The following is a 23,967-nucleotide window of genomic DNA, read 5'->3' on the forward strand; positions in this document are numbered from 1 at the left end:
GCAGACTTCAAGGCATATGAAGGAAGGGCGCGTATGATTGGCGCATTGCGCTGTTCAAAATTAGCGCACTTTGCTTCCGCCTTCCGGTGTAACTGAGATTCTCTCACACTGTATACTGAGATTCTCTCACACTGTATACTGAGATGCTCTCACACTGTATACTGAGATTCTCTCACATTGTATAGTGAGATGCTCTCATGTTGTATAGTGAGATGCTGTCTGAGTGTCTCAATAGTGTGTATGAGAGTGTCTCAGTAGTGTGTGTGAGAGTGTCTCAATAGTGTGTATGAGAGTGTCTCAGTAGTGTGTATGAGAGTGTCTCAGTAGTGTGTATGAGAGTGTCTCAATAGTGTGTGTGAGAGTGTCTCAGTAGTGTGTGTGAGAGTGTCTCAGTAGTGTGTGTGAGAGTGTCTCAGTAGTTAAGTCCTAAACGGCCCCTCATAAAAAGCAACATCTTTGCTTCATATACAGCACACTTTAAACTGTTTGTATGGTCGTTTTATTGCATCTTATCCCAACTTTTGACGGACAACAATGTGCCATAAGACATCCAGTCTGATGGAAATGTCCTTTTTTTGGCTCGATGCTGAAACCAGACATCCAACACAGGGAATAGAATCAGTGACAAGTTGTTATCGCGTAACACCGGTATGAACCGGCGTGTGAGAATCTCAAATCGTAAAGAGATCTTGTACCGTTTTAACTGGTATACCGTGCAGCCCTAGCCGGAACGTCACGGGATGAACACGCTGCAGCCGAGCACCCACTGTCCCACAGACACACTGTCCCACTCATTCTTTACGCATTTAACTTGTGTGTGATACTTTGTCGGGCTTGTAGACCTCGCAGTGGGGGGGGGGCGTTGTCAGTTTTTGCCATGATTATATGATTCATTTTATTTTGTATAGCACAATTGGCCTCAGTGTGACATCCTCTGTCCAGAAACCCTTACATCGACACAGGAACTTATTATCTTGTTAATTCGAGCTGGATAATGGGACATTCGATTGACTTAGTTGAACCACGTACAAGAATCAGGGCCCAGGATAATGGATCAACATAACATTTGCAAACCATACTTGGAAAATGTTTTTATATTTTATCTTGACCTGTTACCTGGATATTTTCCAGTCTTGTTTTTTCTGTATGAAAGTTAGTTGTAGAAAGATATTTAGAATTAGACATTGCTTATAGAGATTTGTGCATATAAACATATTCTCACATTGTGAATAAGGGTTTGAAATGAGTCTTTAGGGTAAGGAGCTAAATTCCCTCTGCTCACTTTTAAGGCAAAGTAGACTAAATAATAACACATTTTATTCATATAGTGCTTTACATGGTAGGCTACTCAAAGACACTTTACAGTAAAACCAACACATTTAGCACATGAACACAGATACAGCAAGAAAACCAACATATAAAACAGAGTGTACAACTTTCCTAGTAAGTAGATTATTTTTAAATCCTTCTGCATTCAGTCGGTCCGCGATTGTCTTCCAGGCATTTTCTCTCTGTTTGGTTACAGCTGCCATATTTCCTTTTTTGCATAATATATCCTTCATCTGATCGATACCGTGGTCTACTTAAGGAAGCCGTGGACGTGCACTGATCCCAGCTATGTGCACCTGAATCGACTCAGCTCCCCCTTCTCAGCCCGACTCGGTTAAGATCACACTTAGTCAAGCTGCGCCTTTTCACTTATTCTGGATTTCTTTATTCTACTTTTGTGCAATAGCCCCGTGATGTTACAAAATATCATTGTTTACCTTTGCCTTTACATTACACACAATCATACACACAATGTCCTGTTCCGCCCATCCACCAGCCTCCAACAGACCTGCATGGACTCTGGCTGACATTAGTCCCAGCTGAGGCCTGAGGCGTCACAAACACAAGCAAACAAACAATACAGGGAAGTTGATGTGCTAACATCCCCTTTTATTTGTTGTTTCCCCACAGGACTACACAATCACAATGTACTTCCAGCAGTCGTGGAGAGACAAGCGTCTATCCTACACAGGCATTCCTCTCAACCTCACGCTGGATAACCGGGTAGCGGACCAGCTCTGGGTCCCCGACACATACTTCATTAATGACAAGAAGTCCTTTGTACACGGGGTCACAGTGAAGAACCGGATGATTAGACTGCACCCTGATGGAACGGTGCTCTATGGTCTCAGGTGAGAGCTGTGTCTCCTCTTCCCGCTGCTGTTTTCTACATCCTTTGCATGTTTTATTTAGGAGATGAGAGAGGTAAGCAGTTGTTTACAGGCAACAGTGCAGGTAGGGATGTCCATGCTTTTGCTTTTAGTTCCTATTATTTAAACTGTAGATGCAACCAGAATCCAGATGCTTGCACAACCCAGAGTGGAGAGAGTTCAGCGCCTCAAACTGGTTTTTGCTTTGCTCCATGCTTGATTTTTGGAAGTACCTGTAATCTTTATTCTTCTTTAGTTTTTTCCCTGCATTGTTTAACCCGGTGTTGTATCCCAATTTTCATCAATGTGCATTCCTCCTTGCAATATTCCAAAAGAACTCCATGATGCTTCTGAATATATATCCACATCTTGTTGTTTGGCAACAGTTTTACGAAACACCACTAAAATAGCTTTACTAACTCTGTGAGGGACGGATCTCATAGACCCGTTTCACTGGTTTGCCAAAGAATGGTTGGGTGATGCGTACTAGCTCATGTATTTGGGAGAGAATAGTCTCTGCGGGCCGGTACCAAGTTGCCCGCGGACTGGTATCGGTGGTTTGGGACCACTGGTGAAGAGAACAAGTTCTAACGTTGAAACCAATATCGTAATCTTTGTTTTCTGATTTGTATTTTTCTTTCTCTTTTTCATTTTTATAAATGATTCATTGTTTTGACAGCTCAGGTTCCTTTAAACATAAATATACATATTTTGTGCACTTTATTTAAAGAAAAATACAATTAGAACCTGCTTGTGCACTTCTGTAGTTTTTTTCACTGTGAATTTGCACTGTAAATTCTGTTTTTGAATAAAAGGGTTGGAAATTAATGCTTTGTTTTTTGTTATTTTATCCAATTCATCATTATTCTAAAAAATAATTGACAGATTAATGGATTATTCAAATAATCATTAGTTGCAGCACTAATCTAGGTCACGGGTGTCCAAAAATGTTTCAAAGGGGGTCAGATTTGATAATATGAAGATTCCTGCATGGCAAATAGTCCCTTAATCATCAAGTAGATGCATATAATAGATCAATTTCACAATATCTTCATTTTTCAAATGGTGAACCCTTCGACCATTTGACTGCGGGCTGCAATTAGCCCACGAGCCAGACTTTGCTCACCCCTGATCTAGGCCAAACATTTTTATATGAGGCGCACACTGCAGCTCAAGAAGTCAATCATTCATACTGGGTGAGCACTGTGGTTACAATAGGGGCTGCTACAAAGCATTTTTTTCATACCACAATACAAAAGTTGCGTAATAATTGTTTTTTTCACCCATACTGAAATAAATGACAACTTCTTTTTGTACATGACAAAGCCCCCAAAAGCCAATACATTTACAAGAAGAAGAACAAGAAACGCTATAGTTTCCATCTTGGCCAGACATTATCAGTTGCTCAGGCCGACATTTTCACATTAAAAACATTGTCGCTTTGACTGTATTTGTGTACCAAGCATCACCAAGTACCGACCCGAGTCCTGCTGTCCGCCCGTCCGAGGGCAGCTTGATTCAGGATGAACGATGGATACAGGTCTCTGCCTTACAACTTGTTCTTCACACTGGGTAGTGGAGTAACCCTAGGTCCTAGCCGGGTTAGCTTAGCTTCCCTTCCATGTGGGCTCTCCTTCTTCCGACAGTTCGGGCTGGATAGGCAGCCGTAGGCACTGATTGGCTTTCTGTCTGCTTCACCTGGTCCGAATCCCTTTATGTCTTTTCAGATATTGATGAATGCCATTTGCCATTCGTGCTCCAATGAACACAACGAAAAACAAGGAATATTAACAGAAACATGTTTCAGACTTCCTGCGAGATACCAGCACCAGCATGCACACGCCCCACCGTTGCCATTGCAAATAATAAGCACATACTGCACATTTTGGTTAGTAGCAGCTGATTAGCATGCACATGGACATTGACCAGATACATTGCACTACCAGTGCAATGTATCAGATACATTGCACTACCAGTGCAATGTATCTGGGCAATCTGGCCAATGCTCTGTCTGTCTCTTTAGAGTGTCTTTTAGGGAGAAGCAGCGGGTAAATATTTTATGAAGCATCTCTGTACACTGGCCCGTGCCCTCTGCAGCAGAGCACAGTTACGATGAAGTGAGCGGTGTGGAGTTAACTGAGAAAGCGCTGGGCCGGGTACTGTCAATAATTCAGTCCTCTGAGTTCAAAGGCATCCTGTGTTTCAGAGGGAGAGGAATGATGACATGACAGTCTCCTGCTTAAAGACTTCTTGTTTAAACTATGAGGCAAAGCTGCACATTTAAATAAGGTGCTGGATACATCTAGACTTGTCATCCAGGACCAGTATCACACTGCAATGTTTGGTTACCCACAAACCCATTTCTTTCATCACTTTGGTTTCTTTTCCAAACAATCACAATGTCACATTTTTCCCCATAGTTTTTCCAAGGTGTGTTAGGCCACCTGATAATCTTCTAAATTTGAGCATCAGTGGCTTTGGCTTGATGTCAGGATCATCATGACACACAGGATTTGGTAATGGTGAGGCAGGTGGTACTGTTTGTGCGCGCCATCGCCTCTCTGCCACACACAGGCTGCCCTCCTTTCTGACTGGTGAAGCTTGTTAAATCTGAGATATTGGCAGGGCTTTGCTATACAGTTCTATGCTTTTTAGAAATGTTTTGTTTGAATCTATTTGACTCCATAACCCTGTGTAGTTATAGTAGTAGGACATTTATTTTTACTAAATCAAATTTTTATTAATGCAAGGCAATACATAACTACTGTTTTTGGTAAAGATGCAAAACCACCATTGAAAATCATTTGGTCAGGTCTCTTTTAGTGAAATTAACTGTAATTTTATAAATATTATATGATATTTACAGTATAATAGTTACTGTAAGAGCCATATTTGCCTTAATAAGATGTGTTTATTGTTTATAGCTGTTGACGTCATAGCTTCAGTCGAGGTTTATCAGTCTGTGGAGCTATACAGTTTTTTGACCGTTGTGCCAAGTCGAGCACTGAATGTTGTATGTAAGTAAATCTTTATAAAACGAAGTCGCTGCCTACTTTCATTACGCGTCAAGCTCACGGCCCAAACACAGACTGTTAAAGTAGTGGTAATATCGATCCATGAGGAGGGAATTAAGATTGCCGCTACAGTTACAATATGGTAGTTGGGTGATACACATGCTCATGTAATGATTAAATGCCAAAAAAGTTTATGAAACGGGCATTATTACTTTGCAGTTAAATATTTAACATTGATTCCAACAGTTTAACATAATAAGGACATCTTATTCAAAGAAGTCAATAGTCAATTCAGTATAGAACCATTTCATGCAACAATAATTCTAAATATAAAACCACTAAAAATGTGCCAACACAACCAAACTAATAAAACCAAAATGTAATGGCTACGGATGTTAACCAAATGGAGAATTAAAACATATTATATATATGATTGAAAAAAACATGGTTTAAAATATCCCAATGTGATATAAACTAAAAGTAAAACTTTTTTAAGCAGCCTAGTCTGGTGTTTAGGTTACGAGATGTAAGATACGTAGAAATTGTAGAAGTCAATTGGTAAAAATTGATGGGACAAAAGCCATCTAAATATATATTGAGGTTTACAGCAGTTTAAAAGGTAGCTACTTTATAGTAATTTGACTCTTATCATGAGCAAAGTTCATTAAGTTATTACTACTGAGGTCTATAGGAATACATAGCTGATGATTACATTGTAATGATGATGAGTAATAAGCTGCTCTTGCATTACGCACAGCCTTCTAATGTAAATTAACACTGTCTTGCCAAACTAAACTAGATTCTTCTAAAATGTCATTGTCAAAGAGCCTGTAGCACTATCAACAAGATGAACAAAATTGGATGGACTAAAGTTTTCACAGGAGTCCTCCAAGATATTGAGCCATGATATAATAATAATTTAAAAGTTCCTGAATTACACCTTGGAATTTGCTACAGAACTATCAAATAGACATCCAGTGTAGAAATGTTTTCTTGATGGCGCATTTCAGTTCCAAGTTATTAGATTATGCTGTGCTAAAAGAGGGTTCCGTTGAAAGACTATTACATTTTCTATGTTAATGCCATACAGCACCAGCCGACTGTATGACGGAACAAGGGAGAAGCGGTGGCTTTGAAATGGACCTTGCTGATGCCACGCGGTTCTGAGTTGACTTTTGCCTCCAGATATGTCAGAATCTTCTCGGTTGAATGTCAGGCCGGGTGGAACGGCGGTGTGGTAGTTAGCAGTGTTGCCGCACAGCTATAATGTGCTGTGTTTGAAACCACCTTGTGTGGAGTCTGCATGTGTTCTCTGCGCCTACTCAGCCTCCTTTCTGCAGTCCACAGAGTCCACATGCCCTGGTGACTAGGTTCATTGGTGACTCTAAAGTGCCGTCATTTGTGAGAACGTTTGTGTCTCTAGGTCAGCCCTTCGATTGAATGGCGATTTGATAAATCAAACATACAGTATTTGCTTTTGATCATTTCTAGACCCTTTTTTGCACACAGAATTGAAGATGATTTGAGTGTGAATACTCTTTGTTTTCCAGAGAGTAGAGAATGTGCGCATGTGACTTGGGGACTGACTCAAAGTTTTGACAAAATGGGCTCAGTGCCGACCGAGTGATTGACATCATGGAAGCGCTGAACTGCAACATCAGTCCTTCCTGACCTGACACACTATTTTTACTGGCTGTCCACACTCTGCACCTACTTTATAATTCATCTACTGCTTGCTAATGCGTTCAGTGTTTCTGGTTGCCCGCACTGTCTGCACCTGCTTTATAATTCATCTTGTGCTTTCTAATGCGTTCAGCGTTTCCAGGTAAGAAAGTACTAATTATTCATGTCTTAAGGGTCTTTTTACGTCATGAGACTGCAATAGCTGAGACATGCTGTGGCCGGACAGTCACAGAGTGAAGACAATCAAGGGAGAGCATATCTAATGTTTCTTGGCTCCCAATGTTACACTGGTTTGGTCTTTCTATCGCCGGAAAAGGTTTCCATTAAGTGGTATAATATCTTTCAAAAATCTCTGCAGAGCTGAGTCATGATAAGCAGAAATCCAAACCAATGGCACATTCATTAACCTTCACCCCTTCACTCTAGAGAGTCATGCTGATCGAGTCTAAAACAACCAAACTTTAAATTGAGTTAAAACTACTATGAGAGAGCGCGAAAGACTGCCTGCAATGATACGTGTCAATGGTTACTCTAACACACAAACACCCAACTGGGGAACTGAAATCCAGTCTCAAGCTTGATTTAACAATCCGGTCCGCGATGTCCCGTCTAACAAAACCAACAATATAACAGCAGCAGAATGGAAAGCACTTAGTAACTGCACAGTAATATGCAGCGTTCAGCAGACTCTGGGGCCAGGAAACGTGCCCAATAACACATTATAACAATACAGGAACATTTACGCAGCACCTGATGGAGCTCGGCAGTAAACACACAATAGCTTGTTGAAGAATACAGTGTGGTGGACTCTCGGGACCATAATTCTTTATTGCAGCTTGTGATAAGTGAGACAGGTTCCCTTTAAGGGAATTAGAAACAACTGTTTTTCAGCTAACATTGGTGACCCTGAATCTACTGGACGTGTCCAGAAGTGAACATGAACAACAACATCAATTTCATCATCCGCCTTCAACACCATCATCCCGTCTCTGCTGCAGGACAAAGTCTCTCAGCTGCACGTGCCCGACTCCACCTGCAAGTGGATCACTGAACAACCTGGAGCTCTACGCCCTGAAGACAGTCGAGATGGTCGTGGACTTCAGGAAGAACGCAGCCCCACCTTCCCCCCTCACCTTGTGTGACTCCCCCATCACCACTGTGGACTCCTTCCGTTTCCTGGGCTCCATCATCACCCAGGACCTCAAGTGGGAGCTGAACATCAGCTCCATCACCAAGAAGGCTCAGCAGAGGATGTTCTTCCTGAGGCAGCTGAAGAAATTCAACCTGCCAAAGACGATGATGGTGCACTTCTACACGGCTATCATCGAGTCCATCCTCTGCTCCTACATCCTAGTGTGGTACGCTGCAGCCACAGCCAAGGACAAGGGTAGATTGCAGTGTTTCATCCGCTATGCAGAGAGGGTGATCGGCTGCATTCAGCCGTCTCTCCAGGACTTTGAAGCGGGCCAGAAAGATTGTAGCTGACCCCTCTCACCCCGGACATAAACTGTTTGTGCCCCTTCCATCTGGCAGGAGGCTGAGGTCCATCAGGACTAAGACCTCCCGCCACACAAACAGTTTCTTCCCTTCGGCAGTCGGGCTCATCAACAGAGCCCGGGGCCCCCCTTGAATGACTGTCACTCCCATGTTCATTCACTTTGTCACTTTCACTTTGTCACTGGTGCACTTTATTTTTAATTTATTTTCATTTCTCAACTCACTAACCCATAGCTTTAGCGTACTAAGCCATAGCATATATTTTATTATATTGTTATTTTATTTTTATCTTTTTGCTGCACTACGTTGTCATTATTGTACTGTCTTCCGTCATGCACCAACCGCCAAGTCAAATTCCATGCATGTCTAACATATAATGGCAATAAACGTTTCCTGATTCCTGATGACGCAGTTTGACAGCGGGCAGAGTGGCGAGTGTCGTCAGAAATACCAAATAGAATGACAAGTACATTGCCTTGAAAAACGTCATTGGGACTGTCAGACTCTGAATGCCCTCGGTGACCAAAAGCAGTCGGAGCTAATGGACATAATGCTGATGCTCCTCGCAAAACACCAGCCAGATTGTGGGCAGCGTTAGCCAACACCGTCATTACCGATTGTTGGAAGTTGGTCGACGAGCGGTACAAGGAACTGGTACAAGCCACAGCATGGATACAACCAGGGACAACGCTCATTGCAGCAGCAGACCTTTAAGGACTAGCATGGTGTTTTCTAAAGTAGAACCTTTCTATGAGGGGCCGTTCAAGACATTATTCATTCTGGTACTCTCACATACATATATTCTCACTCTTATATACATACATTCTCCTTTCACATACATATATTCTCACTCTCATATACATACATTCTCCTTTCACATACATATATTCTCACTCTTATATACATACATTCTCCTTTTACATACATATATTCTCACTCTCATATACATACATTCTCCTTTCACATACATATATTCTCACTCTCACAAACAAATGTATGTATGTGTAAAGAAAATATATGTCTGTAAGAGAAGAATGTATGTGTGTATGAGGAGAATGTATGTGTGTATGAGGAGAATGTATGTGTGTATGAGGAGTATGTATGTGTGTATGAGGAGAATGTATGTGTGTATGAGCGAAAGTATAGTGGAAACGGAAGGCGTATAGTGGAAACGGAAGGCAGAACATTTCTCGCGCTGTGATTGGCTGTCAACCTACCCTGTGATTGGCTGAGAAACTCGAGGCGGGTCATGTTCAGGTCGCGATCAGCATGGACGGAGATGAGACCGCTTTGCAGCAAGCCATTGGAGTTTTGAGAACTATTTTAACATCCTCTCAGAGATGGGGACTCGAGTTTGAGACTCGGACTCGAGTGCGACTCGAGTCGCAGACTCGGTGACTTCCGACTCGACTTGAGACTCGTCCTCGAAAGACTTCAGACTCGACTCGGACTCGAGCTTTGGGACTCGTGAACAATGTTTAATTTTAGGAAACATCTGAGGACCTCGCTATACCGCTCCCTCCGTTACCTGCCTACGTAACACGTACATTGACATATATTGATGGCTGCGCACGCGCGGCCACACACGAGAAAGATGTCGAATACACCGGCCGCTGCTGTGCTATTCGTCGTGATCTTTGGTTACAAAACCTTTCAACAAGACGGCAACAAAAGAACCGCGCAATGTAAAATATGCCGCTGGCGGTCCGCTGATGGTTCGCTGACGTCGGGACGTATGCGCTCCAGCGGCGGACCGTTTACTCTGCGATCTCCTTAAACTGTTTCTGCTCTGCTCACTGAAGAAAAACAATACGTGGACAAGAGCAGCGAGTGTTGTCACCTACTGCTGCTAATACATCCCGTCGGACCAGGATTATTTATTTATATCCGTTAATGAACTTTTCTCCTCTCGTTACCCTGGTAACCGCTGTCATTACAGACGGTTGCGTCGATTCTTACTGTGAAAATCTACGTACTTCCGGTTTAGCGGCTACGCTTCGTATTTTCATTTTATGGGAAAAACCACAAAAAATTAGAGTGATTGGTATCGTTTTTTTACGGTAAAAGGGACGATATAAGAGCCACCAAAAACCAGTTGTCTTGGCTCACCCTGAACCAAAAGGTTTTCTTGCCACTGACGATGTGGAATTTTATGACAAGTAGTGAAATCAGCAGCGGCTCTTGACACCTCGGTTGGCCGACGGCGTAGCGCCGCCGTCTTATACAGTGTTGCTGTTTTGCTCGACTGCATGAGTTCGAATCCAGGTTGTGGCGATCTTTTAATAAACGTATGTTCTTTTATTTCTTTCTTTATACGTGGCAGTGATGTAGTGCTCACTTATACAATCATAATCGCTGCATTGGATATGGGATGCATTTTGAACATTTTCAGCAATATGTTTGCGAATGTGTGACGGATCAGGTGACCGAGGCAGACAACATCTGCCGCTGTCGGGGCAAAACAAACACGCACGCGTAGCCAAACCAGTAGTTTCAAAAACCACTAGGCACGTAACACTGGTTTGGTCTGGTTGTCTCGTTTCACTTTCTGCCGTGCTGTGAACAACGTTAGGTGCAGATGAGCATGCCCTTTGTTGCTCAATAGAAGAAATTGTGTCAGAGGATGTTAAAATAGTTCTCAAAACTCCAATGGCTTGCTGCAAAGCGGTCTGAACATGACCCGCCTCGAGTTTCTCAGCCAATCACAGGGTAGGTTGACAGCCAATCACAGCGCGAGAAATGTTCTGCCTTCCGTTTCCACTATACGCCTTCCGTTTCCACTATACTTTCGCTCATACACACATACATTCTCCTCATACACACATACATACTCCTCATACACACATACATTCTCCTCATACACACATACATTCTCCTCATACACACATACATTCTCCTCATACACACATACATTCTTCTCTTACAGACATATATTTTCTTTACACATACATACATTTGTTTGTGAGAGTGAGAATATATGTATGTGAAAGGAGAATGTATGTATATGAGAGTGAGAATATATGTATGTGAAAGGAGAATGTATGTATATGAGAGTGAGAATATATGTATGTGAAAGGAGAATGTATGTATATGAGAGTGAGAATATATGTATGTGAGAGTGAGAATATATGTATATGAGAGTGAGAATATATGTATGTGAGAGTGAGAATATATGTATATGAGAGTGAGAATATATGTATGTGAGAGTGAGAATATATGTATGTGAGAGTACCAGAATGAATAATGTCTTGAACGGCCCCTCATACCTTTCCGAGGCTAACAAGTGCCCGTACATCTGCTGGACATCCCCCAGACAGCGCTATGTTTGGAAATTTAAGTCCATCAAACATGCTGTTGGCTGGACCCACTAGACGAACAAGGCATTTGTGGATGCCAAGACATCTTGCAACAATGTTAGCACAATGTTTCACCCAAAGCTCCAATTGCCTTCACCGCAAAGGCTTCAGCAGCCGGTGCAGCTCACTGGCAGTTGGTGAAGGGCATGGCAACCACTCGTTTTCTTCAGTCAACAGTTACTGAGCTATGATGAGTATGATCAGGAGCTTCTTGGACATTTCCTAGCCATTCACCACTTCCTGTTCCTGCTGCAGGCTTGGAACTTTAACTATTTGCTTTGAGTGAGATGGCCAAACCCTGGTTTGAAAATAAACAACATTGTTATTATTCTTGCGATATAAGAATAAAATAAGATCTATTTCAATAAGATAAAAAAATATTCAAATGATAAAAACAGATGCTAAAACACATATGTATGTACATATTTCCATGGTGAGAGAAACCAGTATTTGGGTCAATGGCGAGTTACCTTACCTCAAACAGCAGAAAACTGAGCCTTTCTGCAGAGCGATGTTCTGCATGTTGGTTAAATGTTGTGATGAACTGCGGCTTTCTTCCACCTTACTCACCAGGCTCTGAGAACAGAGGCTCTGAGACTGTGAGTGCTCAGAATCTACTGGAGGAAAATACTTTCTTCTTTGCTATGATGTGAGACTCACGCTGTACTGAACCTGAGCCAGAGAGCACAACTCAGACAGAGACATAGAAAGGAGGTTTGCAACAAGATATTTATTTCTGTAAAGTACCGATAGCAGAACTGTTAACTCCTATCCAGGTTTTCCAGGTTTTTGCTCATTTCCCATTCAGGGTCTACAAAGATGTAATGTAATTCACATCAAAGTGGAGTCATCTTACATCTTACAATCATGTAATATAATAAGGAGATGGCCCAAATGACATAACATCTTTGTAAGCCGGAAGGTTTCCTTCTAACTTACATTTCCCTTTTGATTGATTTTGATATAAATAGTCTGAAATATGAATTATGCTGATGACAGATGACATAACTTGTATGTGGGGAGTTCACCTTAACAGGATGCTAGCCTATTGCAGCAATCCCACTTCAGCCGTGTGTGCCGTTTTGAGAGAGAGAGCCCAGAGGGAACCCAAGGTTGGGCGAGAACATGCAAACATATGTTCCATAACTCCATAATATCATTCATACGAGACGGCACCATTCCATTTCGCCTGCCCAATCATCTCTTTGTGCAAGAGGCACAAATCCGTAGTGCACCCTGCCTGACGTGGGAAAGAGAAATTGTCTGTTGTTAAGAATTCAAGCAGTAGAGCACACATAGTAGTAGAAATTACAATACATGTGATCTAATAACGAATAGCACTGTGGCTATATTTAAAGAAGTGATTCCACCTGCAATAAACTCATTTCCGTGTGTTGATGTTACAGAGGAATTCAGTCCTAACTTTAGTAGGCGACTGTGGCTCAGTGGAGAGCAGGGTCGTCTTCAATCAAAGCATCGATGCTCAAGAGCTTTTCCCCTCATGAAGCTTGAACGTATAACGTGTGGACTGAATTGTGCATTAAGTAAAAGCGGATTTCTAACTCATGATTCATCTTTCTTCAGATATCAGTAAATGACTGCAAACCTTTTTTCTTTCTTTCAGGATCACCACAACAGCTGCCTGCATGATGGACCTGCGCAGATACCCATTGGATGAGCAGAACTGCACCTTGGAGATTGAGAGCTGTAAGTGACAAGTCTGTTTCATGTGTTTGTTGGTGAACAATATGCAGACAGCTAGTTCCAGTTCCTAGCCAACTTACAGTTTGTGTGTCCACAATATTAGTGTGTCACCATGGGATTATGCTTCTTTGTAAAATATGGCTCCTTAAAAAAGATGGCATGGATATTGAATAGAATTCAAGGTGAATTTACTTTTTGAGCCAATTCTCCACAAGTTCTGGTTTGACCACTTTTGACCCCTGGATTCTGCTGTCGTATTAGGAGATCTTTAATCTATGAGGATCCTGTGACTACGGAAAACTCTTTAACACTTGATCATCATTCACCAACCACAACCATTCACATTTCCCAAAACAATCACAGGGAATTTCCAGACAGGCATCTAGATAAATAAACTACATTTTAGTAATCTAAACATTTATTTTGTCAAACTAAATATTTAAAGGCTATTTTAACATATTTTACCCCTAACCCCTAGAGAACTATGGAGTTGGCAGAAGGGGCCCTTTCCAGGACAGGTTTTACTACTCGTTCCTATATATGTGACTCCCTAACATGACAGCTACCTAATATATTCATCATTAAACACCATTACTTTTGGGCACTCTCAGCTTTAGAACTCTGACTTTTGGAAGGCTGACTAGTAATTTGAGTTGGCCTACTCAAAAACGTCTCTGAGATTTGGGCCTTTTTAGTTACCTCAGAGTTTTTGCCAACCTTGCCTAACAGTAAAGTGTTTTTTTCTCTGTAGCAAACTGCAGGACTTTTAGAACTGTGTTTCTGACTAATGTGTGTGACTCAGCTCAATTATGGCATATGAACAGCTAGAAAGCTCAGAAAGACCCAAGAAAGCAGTGTCCAGTGTGAGGTTGTTGTTTGAGTAGTTCTTAAGCTGCAAATAACAATTCCACAGGGCAAGGATCATCTCATTTTCAGCAGCCACTTATAAGGTTCAACTAGAATTCCTTCAAGCTCTCTGCTGGTACAGTAAATAAACCCTTCAGAAGGACCACCACAGCAGTGAAATAGTAAGGACAATGGGTGACAAATTATTTAAAATGAAATAATTGGACCCCAGTCCAGACTCCTACCACTCTCTGGAAATGCTCAAATTCTGAAGAAACATTGCTTTCAAAGATGGGTTTCTTCACCTGCGCTGCGTGAAGGACAGATAAAGGTTCTGTGATCCTGCTGTTTGGTGTTTTTACAATTCATGAATAGTCATTTTTTGGCATTCTGTCCATCCCAGGAGAGGGATCCCTCCTCTGACGTTCTCCCTAAGGTTTCTTTGCTTTTTCCTCATTACAGGGTTCTTCCTTTTTTGTGGAGTTGTTCCTGTGTGATGGTTTTGGGACAGAGGATGTTACATATGCAACATCCTCTGTCCCAAAACCATCACCAGACTGTAAAGCCCTCTGAGGAAAATTTGTGATTTGTGTTTTTGTGCAATACAAAAAAAGGAGTTTAATTTAATTCAATTGTATAAATACATATAAAATGAATCAGGTATTTCACTCTCCACTCACATTTATCAAGATTCAGTACATGTCATAGAACTGTATGAAAATAATTGTAAAATCTATGCAACGTAGGCATGTAGATGTTTTTCATGGCAAAATGATGCGTCAATGTTATTTTGCAAAACATCTGTTTCATCCACGTGATGAAAATGAAACCGCTTAAATTTAAGTTAGATTAAAAGCTCCAAAGCTGATTAGGGGCGCTACCAAGAAAGTCTGGAATTATTCTTTTTTAAGGGGGCATATCTGCTCCAACAGGTTTGCGCATATGTCCATGTATGGCTCACTCCAGCAGATGGACTACCTCCCCCACCCCTCAATCTGTTTGCCCGACTACTAACATGGCCAACCTTACTTCATTTTCTACAAGATAATCTCTTTCGGGTACAGGCTAGATACAGTATGTGACCCTGTGTGATAACAGCATTGTCCATTGTCTTTGTGGTGCAGTTAAAGTTCAACTTGTTGTATTCCCCTGCCTCTCTTAGATGGATACACCACTGACGACATTGAATTCTACTGGCAGGGAGGAAGCAACGCAGGCTCAGTCACTGGCGTGGAAAACATTGAACTGCCCCAGTTCTCCATAATAGACTACCAAACCCAATCTAAGAAAGCTGTGTTTGCCACAGGTAAGAGAGTAATATGGCAGTGGTTCTCCACCTTTTTTAGCGATGTACCCTCTACAAACAACATGAATTACAGTTCCACAACCATCATTTTTTCAGTCCAGTGAGTCATATCCTCTTCACAGCAGCTTATCTTATATTCTTTTGATTCTTTTTGATGTATTACAGTTGTCACTTATAACTTAATTCCAATCCATTAAAACCAATTGGTACTTTGTGCCTAAGCAGGCGCAGTGGCTCCGAAATCAACATATTGTTAATACTAACAACTGTGTGATATTTATCACAGAGACAGTCTTGTTGACTGCTCATCACATTTTATTCATTTGATTTGTACCACTACATTAACAATGTTCTTATAAATCTAAATACATATCTGCCACCCTGTGTGTAACAGGCTCTTATCCACGTCTGTCCCTGAGCTTTAAGCTGAAGAGGAATATTGGCTATTTCATCTTGCAAACCTATATGCCCTCCACCCTGATCACCATCTTGTCCTGGGTCTCCTTCTGGATCAACTATGATGCCTCGGCTGCCAGAGTAGCCCTAGGTCAGTGACCGATTTTATTCTTTACATTAGCAATCATGTTATGATCTTTAATCATATTTTTGGAATGGGTTTATGAGACATTATCATTTCGTTAGCCATTCGGTTAGTCCACCAATTTGGTCCATACTGAAGTATCACAACAACAACTGTTAAATGGAACGCCATCTTTTTCTAAAGACATTCATGGTTCACCTGGCACATGTTGATTCTCTGATTCTTCATTTCATGCCGTTTTCCAGGTTGGTCCACATATTCACAGTGTTGGGTTTGATTCCTGCCTCTATTCAGTTTCTGAAAGTAAAATATCTCTTAGTCTCTTAGTTTCTCTTAGTTGCAGTACAAAGTACAAGAGTGCAAGTATGAATTACAATATAAAAATACAGATTATAAATGAGATAAAAACCACATTTCTGACTTCTTGTAAGTGGAACATTCAATTATTTTATGTGTTCTTAAGGATGAGAACTATGATCCTACTAAATGTTGTGAACATCCCTCTCAATGCAGTTCCACAACTTTCAACACAGTAAGTATTGTAAGTATTGTCAACCCCTAGATAACTATGGAGTTGGCAGAAGGGGCCCTTTCCAGGACAGGTTTTACTACTCGTTCCTATATATGTGACTCCCTAACATGACAGCTACCTAATATATCCATCATTAAACACCATTACTTTTGGACACCATCAGCTTTGGAACTCCCTGACTAGAAATATATTGGCAGACAAATTCAGCTTCCTTTTATACATTTTAGCTTATGGCTTATTTTTTGTAATTTATTGTATTTCTTTGCTAAAATGTGTTTTACCTATTACATTGGGTTAAATTTTATATTTTTATTGTGAAATACTTTGTAACTTGGAAGGTGCCAATATATAAAAAAGGTCTCACTATTACTTAGTACCAAGATGCATGTGCCAAACCATCCATCTATCCCTGCCAATATCAAAAAGCTGTCTGAAGCTCTCTTCTAAGGGCCTGAAGCAAGAAATATTTAAATAGCCAGGATGTCCATGGTTACACATCTCCCTGACCATAGAATGGCCTGAGACAAATAAACCGTTATAATAATTACACAAGTTGCTTTGCAGATAGATATGTTTATATTGATATTGTAAGGTTATACAGTAGCATCAACAGAACATGATCAATTATCATTTATCAGTCATCATTAACAAAAATGTCGCCCTCTCTGTAAGACATTGTATAAAAGTATAATTATGTATCTTATGTAATCTGCTATCCTCTCATTTAGAATACCGTGAATCCTCAAATAGTGGCCGGGGCTTTTTTTTTACATAGGCTGCACAGCGCACCGGCCTGTATTTGGGGCAGGCTTGTATTAGGGGCAGGCCTTTATTTCTTACTTACTACTATCTTCTGTTATAGAATTGTATTATTTAAATAAAATAATGGGCATAATTACAGAAGGCTAATATCATTCTTTGCATATGCGTTCAGCACTTCCTGCAACCATTTACCAATAAGCTACCGGTAGAATGAAACCGGTAGACCTATAGCTAATCAACTTTCTGGAGACTAACCATTTAGAAATGAATCAGTAATAAACCATAGTGTCAGTCTTAAGATACATTGTTAATTGCAGATATTTTCCAATGTTCTCAATTACAATCAAGCAAGTCAAAAATTTCACTCGGCCCAAAAAAACGTATCGCGCTTTATTTGCAGTGTCAACGTAACAATAAATATCTGGTCCTGTCAAAGGACAGCAATCACAGAACGAACAGGAGACAACCAAAATTAAACCAAATGGCCAGGACTTAGACTGGGTCTGTCATATTACGCAACTACCAAATTCATCAGCAACATCTGAATGGGCATAGCCATTAAGCTACGGTCAAATGGAGCAAACAAACTCCGAACTAAATGGACCTTGCAAAATAGGTCCCCATCCTCATCATCGAGAACAACAAGTTCATTATTAAGCAGCTCCTCCTCGTCGTTCTCCTCATCCCGGGCTACTTGCGTGCGGTTCTCCTCCCCCCGCTGCCGGAGCTGCGCCAGCGCATCCCTACCAGCGGCGCATGGCTGTCCCGCTTTGAAGCAATGCGCCTTCATGAACAATATCAAATTCGCCTAGTAGGCCTACGTGGTAAAATGTTTTTTTATTGCCAACAGTCCATGAAATTAGCCAATAACATTAAACATAAGGACAACATGTATTTATGAATTATTACTTTTACTTTTTTTTTTTTTTACCCCCGGCTTGTATTTGGGGCCCGGCCTTTATTTGTCCGTATCGACCACGCCCCCGGCTACTATCTGAAGCCCGGCCACTAATTGAATTCCAGTCTTTATTTGAGGATTTACGGTATCTCTAATTGATACTGACATGCTGCCTTTGAAACCTTGACATGCCTGGCAACTGTAACCAGGAAGTGAGGGGTGAATTTTGTGCAATTCGATAGGAAATTATAGACTGAGTTACCACATTTCTCCTGATTGGCTGATCTTAATTTGGCTTTAAGAGAAACAAGAAGAGTATCGACAAGGAACCAAACCCCTAAGCAGTATTGTACTAGTATTGAGCAATTGAGAAAGATACCCATCCCAACTTCAAACGCAGTTTGATAGTGTCGTTGCCATTGATCCGTGGGGTAAATGTTGAGGACATTCTGTATATACTTTCTCATGCCTTTTTTTAAAACGGGTTTAAAAAAAGGTTTTTCATTTGCATAGCTGTGTCAATGGTGAGGTGACTGAAAGACCAACACTGGTCAAACTGGTCCATCATGGTTGTTTTGAGGAAAAATTAACTCAAACTCGGCTTTCTTTTGTTGGTTTCAACACAGTCTCACTAACTAAGCACATCCTGGCATGTAACCAGTGGCTTTAACTTCCAACTACAACTTTTCAATGGTTACTTTTAGCTTTTACACAAAGCTCTAAAAGTGGTCTTACGGGAAAAAGCCCTGCCTTTGTTTGGGCTTTGTTCGATGCTGATAGGAAGATTAATAGTTTGTGCAGGAATTTGGACCTTAAACTATTGTAATATGTTGATAAAAGAAAGAAAGAAAGACATTTATTTATTAGTCCCACAATGGGGAAATTCAGTGGACAGTGCACAGAAGATACATGGTAAAAAAAAAACAAGAGCAGCAGTAATGATACAAAATTACAAGAATAAAAATTAAAAAGCCAGCTAAATATACTAAGAACTAAATATATACATATATGTTATGTGTATGTACACATACTACAGTGGTTATTGGATCTTTTCAGTGATTTCATGTCCTGTGGTTCACTGGGTGCACAGTTGGTTGGGCAGCATGAAGGAAGGTCTGTGGATCCTCACCTTCACACACCGGAGGTGAATCAGCCGCCGGCTGAAGGAGCTGTACAGAGCTTCCAGTGCGTCCACCATGGGGTGGGAGGTGTTGCTCATCAGGGATGATAGCTTATTCACCCACCACCTCCACCCTGTCGAGTGGACATCCTAGCACACTGCTGGCCATATATGGTATTGGGGGTTGTGCCAATGTTGTGCCAGGCTTGCACCAGTGGAAACCCTGCTAGAGTATGCCAGGAAGACACACAGCTGACAACCTTGCAGCTAAACTAAGAAATATGGAAAGTTTCATGTGTGACAATGGGGCAAATGCTTGTACATGTGAATCCCTTATTTCAATCTGCCATCACCAAAATCATCAGGACACATTAAGACATTTCTATACAAAAATGAATGGCAATAAATCCAGTATTTGTCATGATATACAGTATCTGTCTCCACTAGTGGTAGACTGAAAAAACGGTTGACTAGCACCAACCCACACCACTACTTAAACAGAAAAGGAAATGCTTTAAATTGTCATGGTGAATGAAAATGTTGTAAAAGCCTATATTTTCAATCAAGCCCAGCTAGAAATGTTTATTGGCTTTACCTATAAACGCAGAGTCATGGGAAATTATGGCAAGACTCCTTGTTTTTCTGTAGCTATGGTGTCAGCATGCAGCCTTGCTGAAAGACCTTCTTCTAACTGTCCACTCCCTCTGCTTGTCTGCAGGTATAACCACGGTGCTGACGATGACCACCATCAATACCCACCTTAGGGAAACTCTTCCCAAGATCCCCTACGTCAAGGCTATTGACATTTTCCTCATGGGATGTTTTGTATTTGTCTTTCTGGCTTTGCTGGAGTATGCTTTTGTCAACTACATATTCTTCGGTCGAGGTCCTCATCTGCAGAAGAAGGTGGCAGAAAAGGCTGCCAAGTCCAACAACGAGAATAAGAATAGACTGGAGAGCAACAAAGTGCAGGTGGGAAAGGGGCTGAACTCTTTTGTTAACAACGTCATAGAGGCCGGATAATCCAAGCCAATTATTACCAGGCCTAGCAACAATTTACCGTAATGTGTTTCCAGGACAGGAAAGATTCTCCAAAGTAAAACGTAAAACGCAATGTAAAACACCAGCAGCTCTACTCTAAGTAAAAAAATTGATTCAGTCTAATACAATTTGGCAGTGAAGGGTGGGGGAGGAACAAGAGAAGGGTTTGCAAGGTCCAGGTCTAAGTTGACTAAATAGCTATGTCATGTGTCAGACTCCACTAATTAGCTAATACCACGTCATTACATGTTACATTACATGTCATTTAGCTGACGCTTTTATCCAAAGCAATGTACAATAAGTGCATTTCCACATAGAGATACAAACTCAGAAGAACAAGTAACAAGAAAGTACATTTTTCATCAAATAAGCCACCTTGTCATAGGCGGGGACGCCGGACCAGGGCGCTATAAAGGGACTCGAAGGGCAGGACCATTCATCTCTGAAAGACCGAATCGAGTGCCACAGGCGGGCCGGGAGTATGGCAGAACGTTTACGCAGTGTCTCGTTCCGTTCAGGGAACGAAGGTTACATACGAACTTGAGCTGCGTAAAGACGCTGTGGGAACCCTATACCCACTCACCATATGAGCAAGTGACCGTGGTGTGAAGTTTTAAAAACGCACACTCAGACGAGCACCTGTGCTCCAGGTGTAGCGTTAAGGCCAAGGTGGTAAAACCTCACGAACGTGTGGGGAGAGGACCGGCCTGCCGCCATGCAAATGTCGTGTAGCGATACTCTTCCCGACAACAGGGCTTTAGAAGCCGCCATACCCCTAGTAGAATGGGCCCGGACAGCCATAGTGTGGGCTGGCCGGGCCGATTTATAAGCAAGTGTGATGGCCTCAACCACCCACTTGCTCATCCTCAGCTTAATTACCGGGCCGCCAGTGTTTTGGCACAGGGAGGTCCTGCGGACGTACAGGTCTAGGGCTCTGAATGGGCAGAGGAGTTTAAGCTTCACCTAGTGCGACGCTTTTCTTCTCAGGAACGGGGGAGGACAGAAAGCCTGCAGCACAATAGGCCCGACCCTAGCGGACGGGACCTTAGGAGTGTAGCTGGGGTGAAGGAAGAAGAACGCCTTCTCCGTAGGTGCAAATTCCAAGCACGATGGGGCCACCGAGAGGGCTTGCATGTCTCCAACTCTCTTGAGTTGAGTCTTAAGAGCCACATACTTCACTGCAACCTCCTCCATGGGCTCGAAGGGAGCACCGGAGAGACCCTGTAGTACGATGGCCAAGTCCCACGGGACTCAGAGTGCCACGAAGGAAGCGGGATGCCAGCGGGTGTCTCCCCAGAGAACGCCCGTCTAGTGGGGCATGGGCTGCCGACAGGGCCGTCACATATACTTTGATGGTGGACGGGAATAAACCTGTGGCAAAACGCTCCTGCAGGAACTCCAGTACTGAACCGACTGGGCAGTTAACTGGGTCCAGCTGTCGTTGCCCACACCAGGTGGCAAAGCAGCTTCCATCTACCGGCGTACGCCTTCCTCGTGGCGGGGGCTCTGGAGTGGCGGATGGTCTCCACGACTTCGGTCGAGAGACCGGCTCCTAGGAGGCGGGTCCCCTCGAGGGCCACGCCGACGGTTTCCATCTCTCGAGGCGAGGGTAAACAATGGACCCCGACGCCTGAGACAGCAGGACCACCCCGATGGGGGTCTCCAACAGAGGGCCTGCGAGGAGCGACAAAAGGTCCGTGAACCATCTAGGGCCGGCCAGAGCAGCTACAAGCAGTAGGCCACCGTCCTGACGGACCTTCACCAGAATCCCCCGGGAGCAGAGCAACCGGGGAAAAGGTGTACAGACATGACCTCGGCCATGCCTGCACCTGCCCTGCATCTCACGCAGGGCATCTCACGCATCTGCCCCGGGGCAGGATGCGTGAGGGAGAAACACAGAGGACAGTGAGTGGTCTCTCTGAAGGCAAACAGGTCTACCTCGGTAAGACCGCCTTTCCACAGGAGCTCCACCACCTCGGGGTGGAGTCCAGTCCCCGGGCCTCGGCCCCTGACTCGACAGGGTGTCTGCCCCCCATATGGCCAGAGCCCGCAGGCAACGCCGAATGACCTTGATCAGACGGCGCTGGTTTCCCCTCGGGGAGAACCCCTTGGCCCTGAGCCACCACTGCAACGGTCTCAAGTGCAACAGGCCGCAAAGGATCACGTAGGATGCTGCTGCCAGGAGACTCTAAAACTGTTTCACAGTGAGTGGCTGGCCTAGCTTGTCCTGCTTGACTGCAGAGAGGATCGAAACTACTCGAGCGGGAGACGGATGTGGAGAAGGGAGCACTGAAAAATGCGGTGACACCCTAGCCCGTCCGGTGGGGATACTCGCCTGCTGGACGAAGCCTTCTTCGCGGCGGCCGTCCTCAGACCAGTCCGGCCGCAAGAGGGCCCCGTCTGAGCGCGTCGCGCTACGGCCCAGCCTCGACGAGGGGGTGCACGCAGCGCGACGCTCTCCTGCTGCGCCAGGTGATGCGAGCTTAACGGCGGCCGGGGAAAAACTTCCGCACTAGATGAAGGCACAGAGATGAATGGTCCTGCCCTTCGGGTCCCTTTATAGCGCCCTGGTCCGGCGTCCCCGCCTATGACGTACCAGCTCGCCATTGGTTAGATTTCACACGTGCTTCATGACACGGTCAGGCAGGGGCGTTCCCACAGCGTCTTTACGCTGCTCGAGTTCCCTGAGAGGGAACTCTGTCCATGTTTCGCTCTGTCCCTCTCCCTCCAGTTCTTATTCTCTCATGAACCTTCTCGATTTGTCTCTTTCTCTCCCTCTTTCTTGGTGTGTCCCTCTCGCCCTCTCTCTCTCTCTCTCTCTCTCTCTCTCTCTCTCTCTCTGAGTGAAGGAGTGTTGCGCGTGAGAGCGATAAAGCATTTTTAGGTGTAGATTTATCCACTGTTGGATGTGGAGAATATAGAACGTTGTGGTTTATGAGTGTAAAGGTGTTTGTATGGACTTGTTTTGGTGTTTAGTGCTCCTGTAGTGTGTGTTTTGCAGCCGCTCAGCTCGAGCTGGTCAGCGTGCTAAATGCCACCATTGCGCCACCTAACCCGATTGACGAGGAGACACGCCATGAACATGACATGAACAACGCGGTGTTGAGGTTTATATCACGCAGATAAAGCCACATGGTGGCGGATAATGGGATTTTGGTGAACAAGACGCTTGTGCCAGTCCTGCATCTTGCCACACCTGCAACCTAAGTCACGGCGTCTAATGCCCCCCCTCCCCGGAAAAAAGATGCTGACCAGGGATCTGTCCAGGCATGGAAAGTGTTTTTCACATTATAAAACTGTCCTCGAGCTGCAAATTTCTTGTCCTGAGACACGTGGTGTTCACAAGAGAACGCTCAGCAGTCCCCAACCCCCGGGATGCAGACCGGTACCGGTCGGTGGGTCATTTGGTACCGGGCTGCAGAGAAAGAATAAAAATGACCAGATTCTCTCTGTCACAAACGTCTATGAC

The 23,967-nt window shown here is 43.2% G+C and overlaps 1 protein-coding gene across 1 annotated transcript in view; it reads left to right on the forward strand.

The window, feature by feature from the left end:
• Nucleotides 1-23,967, forward strand: part of gabrb1 (gamma-aminobutyric acid type A receptor subunit beta1) — a 44,008-nt gene that overhangs the window by 16,514 nt on the left and 3,527 nt on the right. Inside the window, exons 4-8 of the mRNA XM_037485811.2 lie at nt 1,960-2,180; nt 13,373-13,455; nt 15,461-15,604; nt 15,999-16,151; nt 20,176-20,429. Coding sequence (XP_037341708.1) covers nt 1,960-2,180; nt 13,373-13,455; nt 15,461-15,604; nt 15,999-16,151; nt 20,176-20,429 — 855 coding nt within the window. The remainder of the gene's footprint in view (nt 1-1,959; nt 2,181-13,372; nt 13,456-15,460; nt 15,605-15,998; nt 16,152-20,175; nt 20,430-23,967) is intronic.

The sequence above is a fragment of the Pungitius pungitius genome, chromosome 14 (assembly GCF_949316345.1).
Source record: "Pungitius pungitius chromosome 14, fPunPun2.1, whole genome shotgun sequence".
NCBI lineage: Eukaryota > Metazoa > Chordata > Actinopteri > Perciformes > Gasterosteidae > Pungitius > Pungitius pungitius.